The sequence below is a fragment of the Scatophagus argus genome, chromosome 2 (genome assembly GCF_020382885.2).
Source record: "Scatophagus argus isolate fScaArg1 chromosome 2, fScaArg1.pri, whole genome shotgun sequence".
NCBI lineage: Eukaryota > Metazoa > Chordata > Actinopteri > Scatophagidae > Scatophagus > Scatophagus argus.
The window spans coordinates 1,662,115-1,678,137 of record NC_058494.1 but is presented as its reverse complement, the minus strand read 5'-3'; the positions used below and the strand labels follow the sequence as shown (position 1 = coordinate 1,678,137).

General features: G+C 38.6%; 1 protein-coding gene across 1 annotated transcript; it reads right to left on the bottom strand.

Moving 5' to 3' along the window:
- Nucleotides 1–1,001: 1,001 nt before the first annotated feature.
- On the bottom strand, nt 1,002–15,855 carry btr01 (bloodthirsty-related gene family, member 1). Its single transcript, XM_046399883.1, has 11 exons — nt 15,548–15,855; nt 10,893–11,480; nt 8,869–9,049; nt 8,459–8,554; nt 6,959–7,048; nt 6,633–6,776; nt 5,086–5,233; nt 4,724–4,774; nt 4,609–4,635; nt 4,320–4,495; nt 1,002–2,915 (listed from the first exon to the last, which is right to left on the bottom strand). The coding sequence occupies exons 2-11, from the start codon at nt 11,468–11,470 to the stop codon at nt 2,547–2,549; spliced, it is 1,860 nt and encodes a 619-aa protein (XP_046255839.1). The 5' UTR covers nt 11,471–11,480; nt 15,548–15,855; the 3' UTR covers nt 1,002–2,546.
- Between the last annotated feature and the right edge of the window lie 168 nt (nt 15,856–16,023).

Below are 16,023 nucleotides of genomic sequence, written 5' to 3'. Positions count from 1 at the left end.
CTGACTGGGTTACTGAGCATGAGAAGATCATTTACTGGAATGGAATATTATCAACATCTCAAGTTTATACAATATAAATATGTCAAGTTGTAACCGGTGCAGTGGTTAGCACTGTCGCCTCACAGCAAGAGGGTTTCAGGTTTGAATCCCGGTCTGGGCCCTTCTATGTGGAGTTTGCATGTTCTCCCTGTGCCTGCGTGGGTTTTCTCCGGGTTTTGGGCTTTCCCCAGAATCCCCAAAACATGCACATTAGGTTAATTGGCTACTCTACATCGTCCCTATATGTGAGAGTGTGAGCATGTGTGATTGTCTGTCTTTGTGTGTCAGCTCTGTGATTGACTGGCGACCAGTCCAGGGTGTACCCCGTCTCTTGCCCATAGCGAGCTGGGATAGGCTCCAGCCACCCCGCGACCCTGAATAAGCAGTATAGAAAATGGATGGATGGATGGAAGTTCTAGCCATTGACTTACTGTATAAGCATAGTGGGTACAGGCAAGCTAACACCTCGTTTCCACTGTATGGTACAATTAAGGGCAACTCAACTTCTGCTGAAATTACACTTTCGGCTTCTGTGAGTATGAGTGTCCACATGCTGTACATTTCATCATTGGTCTATGTAGGCGTCTGCATACCTAATTTTCAGTTCAATTTATGTGAAATATTGGTGTTAAAATACCACCTGCTGTCTTCTGAGTGGACAGATTTGACAGACAGTTAAACTCCACTCTCAAAGCATTGGACTCTATTCAATGTTTTTGAACAGTGGGATTTACATTAATCAGGTGACCAGAGAGACAACTGAAAATAAATGGCTATGTTACCCTGGATCTGTGGAATGTGTCCATGTTCCAGTTAAATACTGTGTAGATGCCCAGCATTTTGAATGGATGGCAGATCGTCAGCTGAAGAAAACCCAGTGTCATCTACATTTTAAAAACGCTGATCAAGAGGTTTCAAATACAAAAACTGCTGCATGAAAGTTAAAGACATACAAACAAATATAACATAGACAAGAAGTGATTTAATAGTTTTTAGTTAGTTTAAGTTAAATACATGACAGTTTTATGATAATTCATCTCATCTCATTGTCCATAAACACACTGAGGGTAGATTTAGAACAGACCACATCCACTTTCTTTTATTTTTCATTGTGTGAAAAAATCAATAAAGACATCCTCAAAGGCATGGTTCAGCAACAGAATACATCTTTGGTCTTAGCTTATGTTAACTTTGATCACGCTAACATGCTAAATGTTACAATGTTATAAACATATTTTTATACAGTAGTAACATACGTGTTAACCATGGGTGTATTCAGAGACCAAGATACGTCAAGATGAATCGGCCTTGCTGTAAATTTATCCCGGTGGCCAACTGCGTTGCTTCAGCAGTAACTCCCCTGTAGCCCAAAAGCATTTTCACCTTAGACTACCTTTGTAAACAAAACGTCTGCAAAACTACGAGAACACTTGACATTGCAAGAGAGGTTAATTACTACTCTTGGTCTGAAACATGTGTTTGCATTCAGCATGTTGAACATCAACTAATGATATCTTGCCACAATTGTGATGCTCTCAACTGTGTCATGCTGTGTGAAAAAAACAAATAAAGAAAAAAAAACAACAGTTACATTAGTGTGAATGAGAAATACTCTTTTCATTTAGTGTTTATTGAATAATTGTAATTTACATATGTTACAATGACCCCTGTACATTGGGATAGTTGTAACAGAGGAGTGACTGTATTTAAATTAATTTTGCATTTCTGTACATAAAACCACTTGAATAGATTGTTTCAGTGGCAGAGACATTGAAGTTAATAGTAATAATAGATTATGGCTAAATAATCTGATCTGATCTGGCAAAAAGCGTTGCAACTATTATTAGAATTTGAGCTAGTAGGACCAGTACAATTGAACTTTGGATGAGACATATCAGCAAATTATTTTAATGCCATTCACATAAGCCGACAGGAAGTCAAAGCTCAGCCAGACAAGGATTTTAGTATGCTCACTCTATGGACTTCACTCTATATGTGAAGCCTGAAAATATATTTTGGAATATGTCTTGAATGAGCAACTTCAATATATGAATGGACGCCATCTTGGATTTCAGTGCATTTCTTGTAATACATCTGTTATATATGACCATGTATAGTATGCTGCTAACATGGAAATGATGGCTGTGTTTTGAACTAGAAGCTGCTAGTCTGTTTATTTTGCATTTTGTTGCGTTTGAGCTGTGTCTGAATACTTAGAAGTACTAAATAATTAATAAATATGAACTTTTCACCACTGAAGAGGACCAAACTTGATGATTCTTAATATTAGAAGAGATACAATGGCTTCTGTTCATTTGAGCCTAAAAGTAATGTTACTGGGCTATACACAGACACATCCAAGCCTGAAATGGCACAAGTCTATTGCAATGAAGGAATGAAATACAGTTGTGACCAAATCTGTTCAAGAGGTATGTTTTTGTGTTTCAGTCTTTGTCCAATATACATGGAAGCATTTATTGGAGATTTCCTTCAGTTACAGGCTTATATCATTCTGTCATTGCAACAGGACAAATGGTTAGCGGAGCCTCATTCCTTCCTGACTTGTTAGTACAAGGGCTGAAGAATGGATGGATGGTATCAGAAAATGTATCCGTGTATGTATAGATGAGCACTCTGGCCTCCACATTGTAGAAGGACACCACTCCCTTATCACAGTCCACATAGATTCCAATCCGGGATGGCCTGGGGTTGACTGTCAGGCTGGTTGAGGGTTCTGTTCGGAAGGCATATTCGGTCCGATCACGCAGGCTGAGGAACCAGTAGCCTTGTGCAGGGTTTACAGTGATTTTGCCCTTTCGGTTGACAGACCAACTAGCCACTCCTATGTCCCAGTCAGTCTTTTCTCCCACCTCCACCTAGAAGAGGGCAGATACATGAAAGAGAACAGACTTTACACCGGTGAGTCCTAAAAGTCAGTAAAGTCAGTATGTTGATTTGCTAATATATGGTTTTATGTTGGTCATGTTAAATTTGGGTATCAGTTTGCCAAGTTATCCACTTGTGATGGAATAGGTTATATTATATATATTATATATATACTATATTAGACAGTCTTGCGTGTATTTGAATCTGTTTGTTCATTTCGGTTGATATAAAAAAGAAATCAAATGGTTGAAAAAAATGAAAATACAAATAATAAAAACAGCCCTATACCACATCTGAATTCAATAATAAAGAGGTGTGTCTGAATACTTTGGTCTATATAGTGTAGCTACTACACAAGACAGAGTATAGCTACTCTGAAAACACTCAAATGTTTGTGAATTCACAGCCATTGTAAATCATCAAGACAGCAAACCATGACCAACACCTGCAGATTAAAAATGTTGAAAGTGTGATTTATTTTTTTATACAAACTGAAAAATTTACTTAACATCGGTAAGATGTTTTGAAAGCCTTAAATCATATTGTGAAATTGTGGAACTGTGTATGCTGATGTTGAAACCATGCAAGGCTGAACACAAAGAGGCATTTCTATATCATTCTAACACTTAGCAATACTTCAGCAGGGCTTCTCTTTACACATAATTGATCATAACTGGAGGAGACCTTTGCATTTACTAAACTATTAAACCAGAAAGGTAAACACACCCAATGAAAATGCTCAGTTTGCCTACTTAATCTGTTTCCTCTGTCACCAAGCAGAAGGATCCTCGAAACAAAACAATCCAGTTGGGCTTATTCAAATTTAAATCAACATTGCTATATAAAATACATTACCCATTTTATAAACCTAAAGAAACAACTTGGTTGTCAGATACCTCTTTTCTGCTTGATGCTCAAAGGCTTACTACTTCTGTGATAGTAACACCTATGCAAATATGCAGTTGTGCTCAAAGAATCCCAACAGCCTTATAGCTTCTTGCTATCACCCTCTCCTTTTTTGTCATATTGTCACTGACCAGTGAACTGGACCAGTGGAGATGACAACAGCAAATATTGTGGTAATGGACAGGTTCATCTTATGAGGCTACCATACTGCAGAAAGATGTAAATAGGAAGAAAATGAATCTAGGCAGAGCTGAAAGCATAACAGTGTGTTCCCCTCATATCAACAGATATTTTATTTCTTCTGGTAATGCAAACACTGTCAGGCTCCCTTGTACTTGATTATTTTGATCAGGGTGTTATGGTCAGTAAAAATGAAGTGTGACTGTATCTGACGTAATATTAAAAACTAACTAATTTAATCATTTACATTATGTGCAGTGCCATCCTTTGACCAACAGCCACTGTCACTCACATTGTGTCCTACATACCTCCCAATAATGTCGTCCTGAGTTGAAGCCCTGCCGGGCCAGCACACACACCACCCGATCAAAGCGCTCCGGATTGTCTGGTAGTGGCTGATGGCGGTCACCACATTGCACCTGCTTCCCATCGACTGAGATGATGAGACGTGGGTGGGCTGTGTGGGGATCTAAAGTGATGTCAGCTGACAGATCGAGAAACAGCGATGGTTGGTGAAGGAATTAAATTAATGTACAGTGGACAGTGAAACCAATGAAAATGACTAGATGAAATCAACATTAATTTTTTAACCCTTACCTGCATATTCTTGTACCCTCCTTACCTCTGCAAAGAAAAGAGTTCTTATTTTCATTTTTTTGATACATAGAATTCAACAGGATCATAAAAATATAAATACACAACCTTTTCTTACTTGGGTTAGGCCTGGGTACAGATTGGTCTGATGAGGATCTCTGGCCTGTTACTAGAGAAAAGAACGTTACCACTGTTTGGATCTGGATACTGTTTGTGCATTTCAGCATTTATGAGTGAAAAAATAACAAGCAAACCGCTTGCCACAGTTACAAAAGTCAAGCTAAAATACAGTTGGTACCCTGGTTGGAAAGGCTCAGCAGAAGAGCACAAATATACGCAAAACTGAACAATCCATCTTTGGTCTCTACCATAATTTAGTTTTAAATAATGCTTTAATTCTTAGATTAAAGAGTGTTTTCTGTGAATTCAATATCTTTGCTTGACTGGTCAGCTTTACTCCAGCTATGGATGAAGACTTACAGACTTCATGCAGTTTACGCATCTCTTCCTCAAAGTGCTCCATCATGTGACTGACAGTTCTGAGAATCACCCCTGAGGACAGCTCTGACACCACAGAAGCACTGGACCAATCCTTAGCTTGGGGAAGGGTGGACAGGGCGGGGAACGTCTGTATAGAGAGAACATGTCAGAAACAGACAGTTATGATCTGTTGAGAATAACAAGAGTCTAGCTACAGTCTACTGACTACAATATGATCATAACAGAATCATGAATGTTTTAGCTAAACAAATTTAAGTGGCTTTAAAGTAGATGGTAGAGAGCTTTGGAAATGTAGCAAGTTCTAGTCAGGAAATATAAATGTAGAGAGGCCCTGGTCATCTTCTAATCAACTAATATGTCATTAGTCAGTTTATCAAATGATCATGACCCACTGTTTTGTCGCACAAAACTATATTACTTGATGGGCCTATCCATGGAGTCCCAGGAACTAAATCAAGATATAAAAATCTGTTCATGTTTGCATTTCCATTGTTTCCTATAAGAATCCTGAAAATTATTATCAGCGACAACTTTGAGAAGACTCTTTTGGCAGCCGAAAACCCAAAGTTATCATGATGGTGTGGTGGAAGTAGTCGGAACTAAAGTAAGTCATCAGCATGCTTGTCAATGCATCATCACTGACATAGCTACAAAAGGGATCTATAACTAGCTGAAGATGAAATTAAAACCTTGTAAGTTTGAGAAAGCTTGAGTTTGTTCAGTGTAAGAAAAATAGATAATATATATAGTTTAACTTGATACAGTAGCCAGTATAAAAGAAGAAGTCTGAGAAACTCTGGTCTAAATGAATGTTGTAAACATGTTGTCACAGGACAAAAAGAAGATTTCACTGTAATGAAAGACCTTGTAAAGCTTCAAGTATATGTTATATCGAAGTATTTCATGTTCACTTTAACAAGAGAAAAGGTTTCAAGGAAGAAGACATTCTTATCCAAAAATACTCTCTCATAATTCTTACTAATTTTGAAGTTGAACTGTTGGTATCCATACTCAATGAAAATCAGACTGAAACTGATATAGGTTGATCAGAAGGTGCTGTATTTATTATTGATTAAAAAACAGTTTATATAGCAATTTCAGAATTGAACTTCAGATCAAAGTTTTTTGTTTTTTTTAATTCAATTCAATTCAATTTATTTATATAGCACCTTATAAAATCAAAATTGTCTCTAGATGCTTTACAGAGACCCAGAGCCTGAACCCCTGAGCAAGCAGACAGTGGCAAGGAAAAACTCCCTTTTAACAGGAAGAAACCCTGAGCAGGACCCGGCTTGCAAGATCACAAGACAAACTATTTACAGAAAAGGTTTCTTTATAAACATAAATGAATAAACTGCAGTCAGCTACCCAATGAAGATTTTCTTTCTGCATGATTATGGATCTTGACACATTTTACTTCTACTGGTAAAAAAAAGAATACATTATCTTTACCAGATATTTTCATAATATTTATGTATTTTTGGATGCTTTTGTTTCATTCTATTTACCCATTCATTCAACCATACCTTCAGAAAGTGTACATAGTCTTCAGTCAGAGCCAACTGTGTCAGTGCTGTTCTCCGCTTTTTTAACTCAGCTATCTCCTGCTCCAGCTCTTTCAGCAGGTTCTGAGCTCTATGCTCAGCTGCTTTCCGACTCATCTCGATCATCTGGAGGTGAAGGGAAAAATGTATGCCATGCAACTTGGTTAATGTTGCTCAGAATACTAAATTCTGTTCGTAGTCAGAAGACTTTACTACTTTCGTTTTAATGAAAATGTTGCAGCCTCAAAATGAAGGTCTTGCATTTTTGTGATACTTTCTCTTCATACTGCCTGTGGCAAATTATTTACCTCCAAGATTTCAGCTTGGCATCGCTCCATACTGGAGATCACCTTGGAAAAAGCACAAACAGCTCCATCTGCCTCTGCTTCAGCAGCTGCCTGAATAAAAGACAAACATCAAATACTTTTAGGAGGAGGGTATTTTACTGGCCAACTATGAGACAAACCACTAATAAAGAGTGTTAAAATGTTATCAGACACTCAGTTATCAGGCCTGGAATTCCTAGCCCCACCCATGTACTATTTTAAATGCATGGTGTGGTGGTACAATTGTTCCTACTCTGAAAACGTTTATTTTCAATTTGTATGAGAAAATGATATCCTAAATCCCTAGGGGATTATCAATGCCTTCCAACACACCGACTCAGACACCCAGATTACCACACTGATCAACATGCATGACTGTGATATAGACTCCTTCTGTCTTTGTTTCTCAAGAAATATCCTGGAAACACGCTGCACACACAACTTTCACAATCTCATGGCTTTAACTAAGTATAATGACTCATTAAATCAAACTAAACAGTAAGAAATAGCAATAAAATAGATTTTGTTTGTAGGAAAAATACATTACCAGTACATATAGCTGTGTGTTTTTGTGTGTTTATCCCATTCATCACAGTGGCCATCATGTCTTTTTGAATACTACCACTTGGGGGCAACACAGTCACAAAATGACCATACAACATGCATACATGCATGCAGGGGACAATATAATAGTTAGCAATAGTTAGAAAAGGTGCCAACAAAAGTAGGCATGCATCATTATCTTTAAAGCAGCTTTTCAAGTTTACATGTCAGCCTTAAGGTGAATGTTGTTCTCATGGCAGTCTGGGATTATACCACAGTACCAGATGCATTCAAGCTTCTGCAGATATCAGGAGCCTGAGAAAGACTGCTCTGATCTGTCTGCTCACACTGTACCTGTCTTCTCATGCTCCCAGATAAATCTGGATTTTAACATTATCTGTTAAAACCAGAGCAATACAATCTAATACAATTTGAATAAATTATTTTACATTGCTCTGTTCTTCTCTTCTTTCATGGTATATAATGGCTGATATTAGGGATATACCCATAATCATCATCATATAACCTGAAATTTATGCCTTGTTTGTTTGCATTATAGTGAAGTGTAATGATTTATGAAATTATATTTTTCATAACACTTTAGAAAAACTATCACAATTGATAGTGACATAGTGCATGACTCATACACATATTTCTAGATTTCCACTTTTTTAAGATATTTAAAGGGTATGAATTAGATCATCAATTGGTATGCAGAGCAGTCGAGCAATTAGTTCCAGTGGGGTTCAGCAACACCGCTTGTAATAGTAGAAATGGTGATAATAATTGCGATTTGTATTGATTATAATTGCATTTGTCTAGCCCCACCCCCCAACCCCTACCTTACCACACATATATAATTATGCCCCGAATGTCTGCGGCCTTAAATCAGGTCTGAAACTCAAAAAGTACCCACGTTGTTACAAGCTGAAAACTCACCTGTATCTCTCTCAAGGAGTTTTGTATTTCTTCCACTTTCCTCTCTCTCTCACAAATGAGATCCTTCAGCTCCACCTCTGAAATACCTAGCTGGGACTGGACAGGATAGAAAACACACATACTAGGTGCACATACAGTGCAAAAAACAGCATATGATGGTCACAGTATTTCAGTATATTGTCCCTGCGATCACATTTTGCTATGCAAAACTATATTGGTGTTGCTTGTTGCATCATTTATGTGGTCAAAGCATTTGCTGACTCTCTGACGATTCAAGTCATTTTATATGTTTTTGTCAGTAGATACATCAGACAAGCCTTGTGCAGTGTGTCAAGACCATTCATCTTCATTGTCCCTGAGTCAAATTCATGTTTCATGTTTATGTCTGTCACACACACACACACACACACCTTCTTGATGTGCCACTCTCTCTTGGCAGGGATGACGTTGTGTCCTCGATGCTCTGCTGCCTCCATGCACACGCTGCAAACGCAGGTATTATCAGTACGACAAAAGAATTCCAGACCTCTCAAGTGGGTGGGACACAGAGGCAGATTGGGCAAAGAGTCACTGGGCCCACTCAGAGTATACCTGTTGAAACATTAAAATCTAGTCAAAATATTACCACCGACGTTGCCATCCTTTTTGCTGCCACATCTTCTGCCTTCAGAGCTTGTATGTTTGCCACAATGAATACATTAGTTTTTTCACTAGAACAGGAAATGCATATGATGTATGTGTATAATGTATGTATGAATGTATGTGATAAAATAAAAGACAAATGAATAAACAAACATACAAAATCAACACCGAAAAAAAAAACTCCACAGCAAGTTAGTTATGCTGTTATAGGCTTAGAGTGCTGGGGAGCTCCCATGATGCATTGAGCTTCTCCCTCCTCCTCTAACTCTTCTTCCACACATGTTCATGTCCAATCAATCCATGTGTCTAACTTGACTCCACAAAGACTCCTCCTCAGAGTCTTTGTGCTTTTTTGTCTGTTAGATTCCTATGGATCATGTCTGGACCTCTTGCTGTGGTCCTGCTTGACACTGATGACTGTTATTATCTATTACTACAACTACTATCAAAATCATTATTGTTAATACTGATATTGTCATTCCAGTACTCTGTTGTTATGCATCTCTGTCTGTGCACCTCTCTCTCACGAACAACCCAACCGGTCAAGGCAGATGGCCGCAGATGGCCGCCTACAAGAGTTTGATCTAGAGCTGAATTTATTGTCTATCTCACCACAGATCCATCCAATCATCCCATTTCTATACCTGCATTATTTGTGCAGGGTTGCGGTCACACACATTTTTACCTGGCAAAGGAGAGTAGCCAGTTAACCTAATGTGCATATTTTTGGGACTGTGGGAAGAAGCCAGAGTACCCAGAGAAAACAGCAGGCACACAGAGAACATGCAGACTCCACTGCCTTGACTGGACTGAACACACCTTCCATTACTGATAGGCCAGTAACTTCAGTGTTGCATACAGGAATGATGGTGTGTCCATCTCTCAAACCTATTGAAACCTTATTGTTGAAAATATTACTGCACAAACCATAATTATGCATACACAAAATATTTCATAGATGAGTCAATCTCAAAAAAACTCTGCAGATTTATCTATAATGCAAATAATCATTCTTTGAAGCCCTACGTTGAATTAACAGCCTGCCGTCATGCCATCTGTTAGGCCATCTAACTAAAGAGCTAAGCTAAATGGAACCATAATGTAAGGCCATTTATAATAAGGCCATGATATTTTGTGAGGCCTTTAAAGAGTGTGTATGAGAAAGTTTCCTTCGTTGGCATTACCTAGTGGCAGTGTCAAAAATGTGTCACAGACACCCCAAAAAAAACCCCAAAAAACAATACTCCAATACTTACTGCTTGATCTTTTTACTTTTACCACCATCAGGCCTATAGCGGAACCTAATGTCATCAAATTTGCTGCTCACAGGCAGGGGATGAGCCCTTTTAATCTGTTGACCCCATGGCCTTTCCTCCACAACAAAGGTTACATTTTACCTCCATTGGTAAAACAAGGTTTGAAAATAAGAAAAAATAATTCATATGTTATTGATTGAACTCCTTTGTGTCAGCATGTTATTAGACACCTCCAACATTAATATAAATTCATTTACTTGATCTACTCACTACTCTACTCATGTTTTTTTTTTTTTGTTTGTTTGTTTTTTTGTCACCTGTGCTACAGGGGATGTTGGGGGGGCATAACACTGACAATGAATTTTGGTATTAAATGCCAAATACCAATGCCAAACATTTCTCCCCTCCCAATACAACCTTTTCAAACAGAAATATTTCAGTAGTTTTATTTTCAGTGGCAAAATTAACAGTAACTATTTTAGCCCCAGTCAATAGACTCCTAAACCCTTTTTAATGTAAGGAGAGTAGTTTGGTACCTGCGGGGAGGCGAGTAAGGTGGAGGTGGGTCATTGTGCTGACTGTTTTGAGCCTTGAAAGACAAGTGAGCATTGACTGGACCGGGGCTTTGTGGGGGAGGGTCATTGGGATGGGAGATGGCGCCGTGGGCTACCCCGGGAGTCGACAGCCGCTGAAAACGGGTCATCATCTCGGCAAAGATGCCCTCAGGCATCTCCCCCAGCCTTTGGGGCAGAGTCAGGGCCGGATGATGTTGAGGCGGAGGATGCCAGTTGGGATCCTCCACTCCTGCTGCACCTCTTCCATCCATGAGAACTCTAGCGTTGGCCATGTTCTTGAACTGTTCAGTGATTTCCTTCAGGGTTCTGTTGATATGAAGCTCTGGTCGTTTGCGGAAAGACTCCTTGCAAAGGGGACACTGGTAGATTTTGGCTCCTCCTCCTCCTCCTTGTCTTCCTCCATCCCAGTAGGAAGAAATGCAGACCTGGCAGAAGCTGTGGCCACATGGTGTTGAAACTGGGTTGTTAAACACCTCTAGACAGATGGAGCAGGTGAACTGGTCTTCAGACAGAAAGGCAGCAGCCAGTGCCATAGGCATGCAGTTTAAGCTGTACAAGAGATAGTGCTGCCATTAGAAAGAAATATGCGATCCAGAATATATAAAATCACGATGACAGACAAACTTGATTCTTGATGGAAAGTCTGTTTTTGTAATCTGTTATTTTTTGGTGTTTTTTTTAAAGATATGAAACTATTGTCGAGCTTGTTGCATAACTGATAAAAGGCACTTTACTTTCAGTCTGCATTCACAACACGCATGTATTTAGGACCAAATTTACTAGCTGTGATTACACATCAGTCACTGACTGTAGCAGCGCAGAAGACTGCAGCTCTACTTTTTTCATATCAGTCACTCAGCAACTCAAATACATATTTCCAAGTTAAACTACTTTGTAACTTTGTGATACCTGGCTGTCATCTTATTTAATCTCCTGTAGACAGAACAAACTGCTATGTGGTGCCTCAACTTTATGAACAGGTTTATATTTCATCTTCAGCTGTTAGCAACACATGATGCTGTCGTGCTGTCAGTCTGAAAGCATAGCTTAGAGGATTCTGTATGTAATCACAGGCTTGGAATGTAACCACAGGATTAAAACTAGCATGAACTAGATTCAATTAATTGATTAGTCAGTCAAAGGAAAATTAGTTGTCAACTGTTATGATAATTGATTAATCTATTTTTCAAGCAAAAATATCAAACTTTTTTTGCTTCCAGCATCTTAAATGTAATTGTTTGCTACTTTTCTGAGTGTTAATTATATAATCTGAAGATGTTACATTGAGCCCTGGTAAATTGTTATGAGATTTTTTTTTTCTTTTTTCTTTTTTTTTTTACATTTTATAGACTAAATTATTGTTTGAAAATATTATTAAAATATTACTGACAACACATACTAAAGTACTGGCACAGAATGAGATAATAACCAACCCAGTCGACTGAAAAAAAAAGTCGGCACTTTTGATTCTGCAAACCACAAAAGAATACACCCACGCCCCACCTCCCTCTCCCCACCTCCCTTGCTCTCTCTCTCTCTCTCTCTCTCTCTCTCTCTCTCTCTCTCTCTCACCCCAACCGATCAAGGCAGATGGCCGCCCATCTTGAGCCGGGGTCTGCTCCGAGGTTTCTTCCTTCTAAAAGGCAGTTTTTCCTCGCCACTGTCGCCAAGTGCTTGCTCAAGGGGGAATGTTGGGCTCTCTGGATTACAAAATTTAATTAAAGAGTTTGGTCTAGACCTGCTCTAATTGGAAAGTGTCATGAGATAACTTTTGTTGTGAATTGGTGATATATAAATAAACTGAATTGAATTAAACTGAATTAAGTTTCTATGTCTGGTATCATGGCATTTCTACAATATGTATCTTGAAATGATATGTGTATGAGCTGACTTCAACATGGGGAGGAGGAGGGACCGTGTCAGTCCCGCCTCGCGGGTTATTCTGCTCCTGGCCACCTCCAAACATACCAGATGTTATAGCTGCAAAGCTGTCTGTATATTTAGACTGCAATGTCGTTAAAGTTGTTGTCGTGGTCATGTGTTCCAGTGCTTTTGTCTCTATAGTTTATGATCTTGTCTCTTCTAAGCTAAGGTGATGAGATGAGATTTTTTTATATGAAGCTAAAACTTGCAAAGCAACTGCAAGGTCACAACATAAAACTGAAAGTAGTCCTGCCTGTAACTTGACTTGACCAACTCTGCTTCAGCTGTAACACACACAGCAGCACTTAGATACACAACACTCCTGTCAGTATGCAGGTAGAATGAGAGAATTTCACTGAATGAGTGTGTGCCTCCTGCACTTAAACACACCCACACTAACACAGTCACTGGAACAATACTAGTGTGTAGTTTCGTAAGATCAGGAAATTCAGGCTTGGTTGGAACATTTACACTCCGTCTGCTGACCTCGAGGTCATCGTCAAAATGTGAAATATGACAACAAACTAAAAACATGCAGATCATCTTCATTTCTTCTTCGTTTTGTTCTAAATATTAACACATTTTTCTTCCAGATGATAGACCAAAACCACAATATGTCTACTAACAAGTACTGTGTGTATTTTAAAGCCTCATATATCCTCTTCCTCTGTGAAGTAAGCCGTACTGGGTGACATGTTCCTATACAAAATGGTTCACAACAAGGTCTGTGAGTTATCTTGAGTAACCAGATCATGGTTTTTAGATAAAGAAATTATATTTTTTTTAAAAAAGGCAGACATGTTTACATTCATTTTCTCCAAAACGCTGCAACTCACAGTCTAGATGGGTAAACAACACTATTAAACTAAAACCTGTAATTTTGATTTTGCGATGAACTGTCCCTTAAAGAGACAAACAAATGATTGTTGATTTCAATCTCAGTTTTTTGAAAATAAGAAAAGGAACGCAGAGTGACTGCTAAATCTAAATCACAACAAACAAGTTAAAATTTGTGTAGAGGAAGAACTCCAGTGGAAACTCTGCTGAGCACAAAAATCTTTGCTTCTCTAAGTTATGCAAATGTTCGCCTCCCATGCACTTCCTTTCTCTGCACACAAAAAAGAAAAAAAAAGGCAATTGCTTCTGCTGGTGAAACAAATTTGCATCTTGGGTTTGGCGAAGATTAACTGACAAAGTCGCAGCCACAACCAGTTTTAGTGTTTTAAACTTCATAGCTGGAAGGCAAATCCAGGCATTAATACACTTCAACTCTATACAGTTACTAACTTAAAGGAAAATGTGTACTCATTTTAAAAAATAAGATCATTATTATCTTGAATTTCCCTCAGGATCAATAAAGTATCTATCTATCTATCTTAGTAACAGTTGTCTAATGTCTCCCCTGATGGAGCTGGTCCGGTCTGAGAAAATAACCCTGCTGATGTCACCAGGGTTATCTCAGCTTGGGTTTTTACACTGCAAAGAAACTAGAAACAAAGCCTCCATTTCCTCCCACTGTACAAACGTGAAGCCGAAACATCCCAGTGCTGAATTAGTAACTGCTAAATACCTTTAATCATGCTTTGTTTTTATAGGACGCAGTCTTAACCCACGACTAAGTTTGTATGAATCTGAAGAATGAAAACAACAATAGCACACACAAGCATCTGAAGTGCAGGTAGCACCAGTCTGCCATTGCTGAGCCATTGCTAAAGCGGTTAAGCATGAGGCAAACAAGCCGAGCATAATGCTCACAGCTTGAAAAGAGAAAATGAAACTGTGACGCTTTTGTGTACCTTCTGTGAGAGTTTAGTTTATTTCTATCTCTGCCATTTCTCTTTTTTGGATTTATTCTACCCAAGCAGTCCACTTTGAAATGACTGATCTGTACTTGTTAATGATTCTCAGTCCTCAAAAAAACCCAACTCTCTCTCTGTTTCGACAGCATCGATTACATGAAATTTAAATGTCACATATTTAAATTGTCTTTTTCATGCAACGCAGCTGTACAACACCTGTCAACAGCACCAATCAATACACTGTTACATAGCGAGAAACCACTCATGATCAGAGTTATGCTTGATGAAACTGTAAAGCTACAATGTAAACAAGCCCCTAAAGTAACTGACACAAATAGCGTTTTACCACAAACGATGCCTCCTCCTGTATTATTTGCCATTCTTGCTCATTACATTAATAATATAACATTTATTTTGCAAATGTTTGCGATAAGGCTCGCAATGGATTTAATGTGTATGGATTTAATTCTACACTTTCACTCAAACATACTGTATCTTCACATATTCACCAACACCCACGAAATGATTTCTGACATTCTTTCACACGCTACTCACAATCTGTGCCTCTAATAAGAAAATAATGGTCAAACACTAGGAAGGACCCTCAGTTGGACGCATAACATAACACTTTTAACACTCACAAGAACACGTTGTCTGAATTTCTCCTGATAAAGTAGCTACCATTGTGTGTTATCTCACAAACTTCCTAGATAAGCGAGAACAATGTAGAAAAGCTTTGGTTATTGCAAATGTACAACAAGTTGCTCTGAAGTCGATTAACACAGAACAGATAATATCCAGACTTGATGAAAGTGAACTTTAACAAATGCAACGCCATATTCCAACTGAATGAGAGAGGGTTAAACTGTCTCCATCTTATTAAATATGCCTTACCTGTTCTGACTGGAGTAATTTCAGAGGAAAGACTTTTCCGGCGTCAGATAAACAAGTGCAGGATATTTCCAGGATTTTCTCAGTGCCTTTCTCTCTCTTTCTGTACAGTCTTCTCTTAATCCTTGTGTGTGCTTGTCACTTATCCTTTTTTGGCTTCCTTCAGTCATTGTGCCGTTGACCCCACCTGCAAAGTTTATCCAACCCAACCTGCTGAACAGGTGCAGCTGTGCAGGTATGCCTTTTTAAAACAATCTCTACATCTCTCTGACTCTCTCTCTCTCTCTCTCTCTCTGGCCTTAGCTCTCCACTGACTCTTCTTTTTTAAATCCCTAGACAAGCAAAAATGATCTGACGCATAGATAAAATTTACATATGAAATGACTCCTCACTGAAGGTACAAGCACACGGGTTCTTTCATTCACTTCAACTAACTAACTAATGTGTTGGGTGTCTAACAGTAAGATTCTTTCAGCTTT

What these genes read in the sequence shown, in the direction of transcription:
- btr01 (XM_046399883.1), bottom strand. Translation starts at nt 11,470, where the DNA reads ATGCCTATGGCACTGGCTGCTGCCTTTCTGTCTGAAGACCAGTTCACC. An exon ending in GCGTAAACTGCATGAAGTCT is followed by an intron (nt 4,775 to 5,085) that starts GTAAGTCTTCAT and finishes TCTTTTCTCTAG; the next exon opens with TAACAGGCCAGAGATCCTCA. An exon ending in TGTACCCAGGCCTAACCCAA is followed by an intron (nt 4,636 to 4,723) that starts GTAAGAAAAGGT and finishes TTTTCTTTGCAG; the next exon opens with AGGTAAGGAGGGTACAAGAA.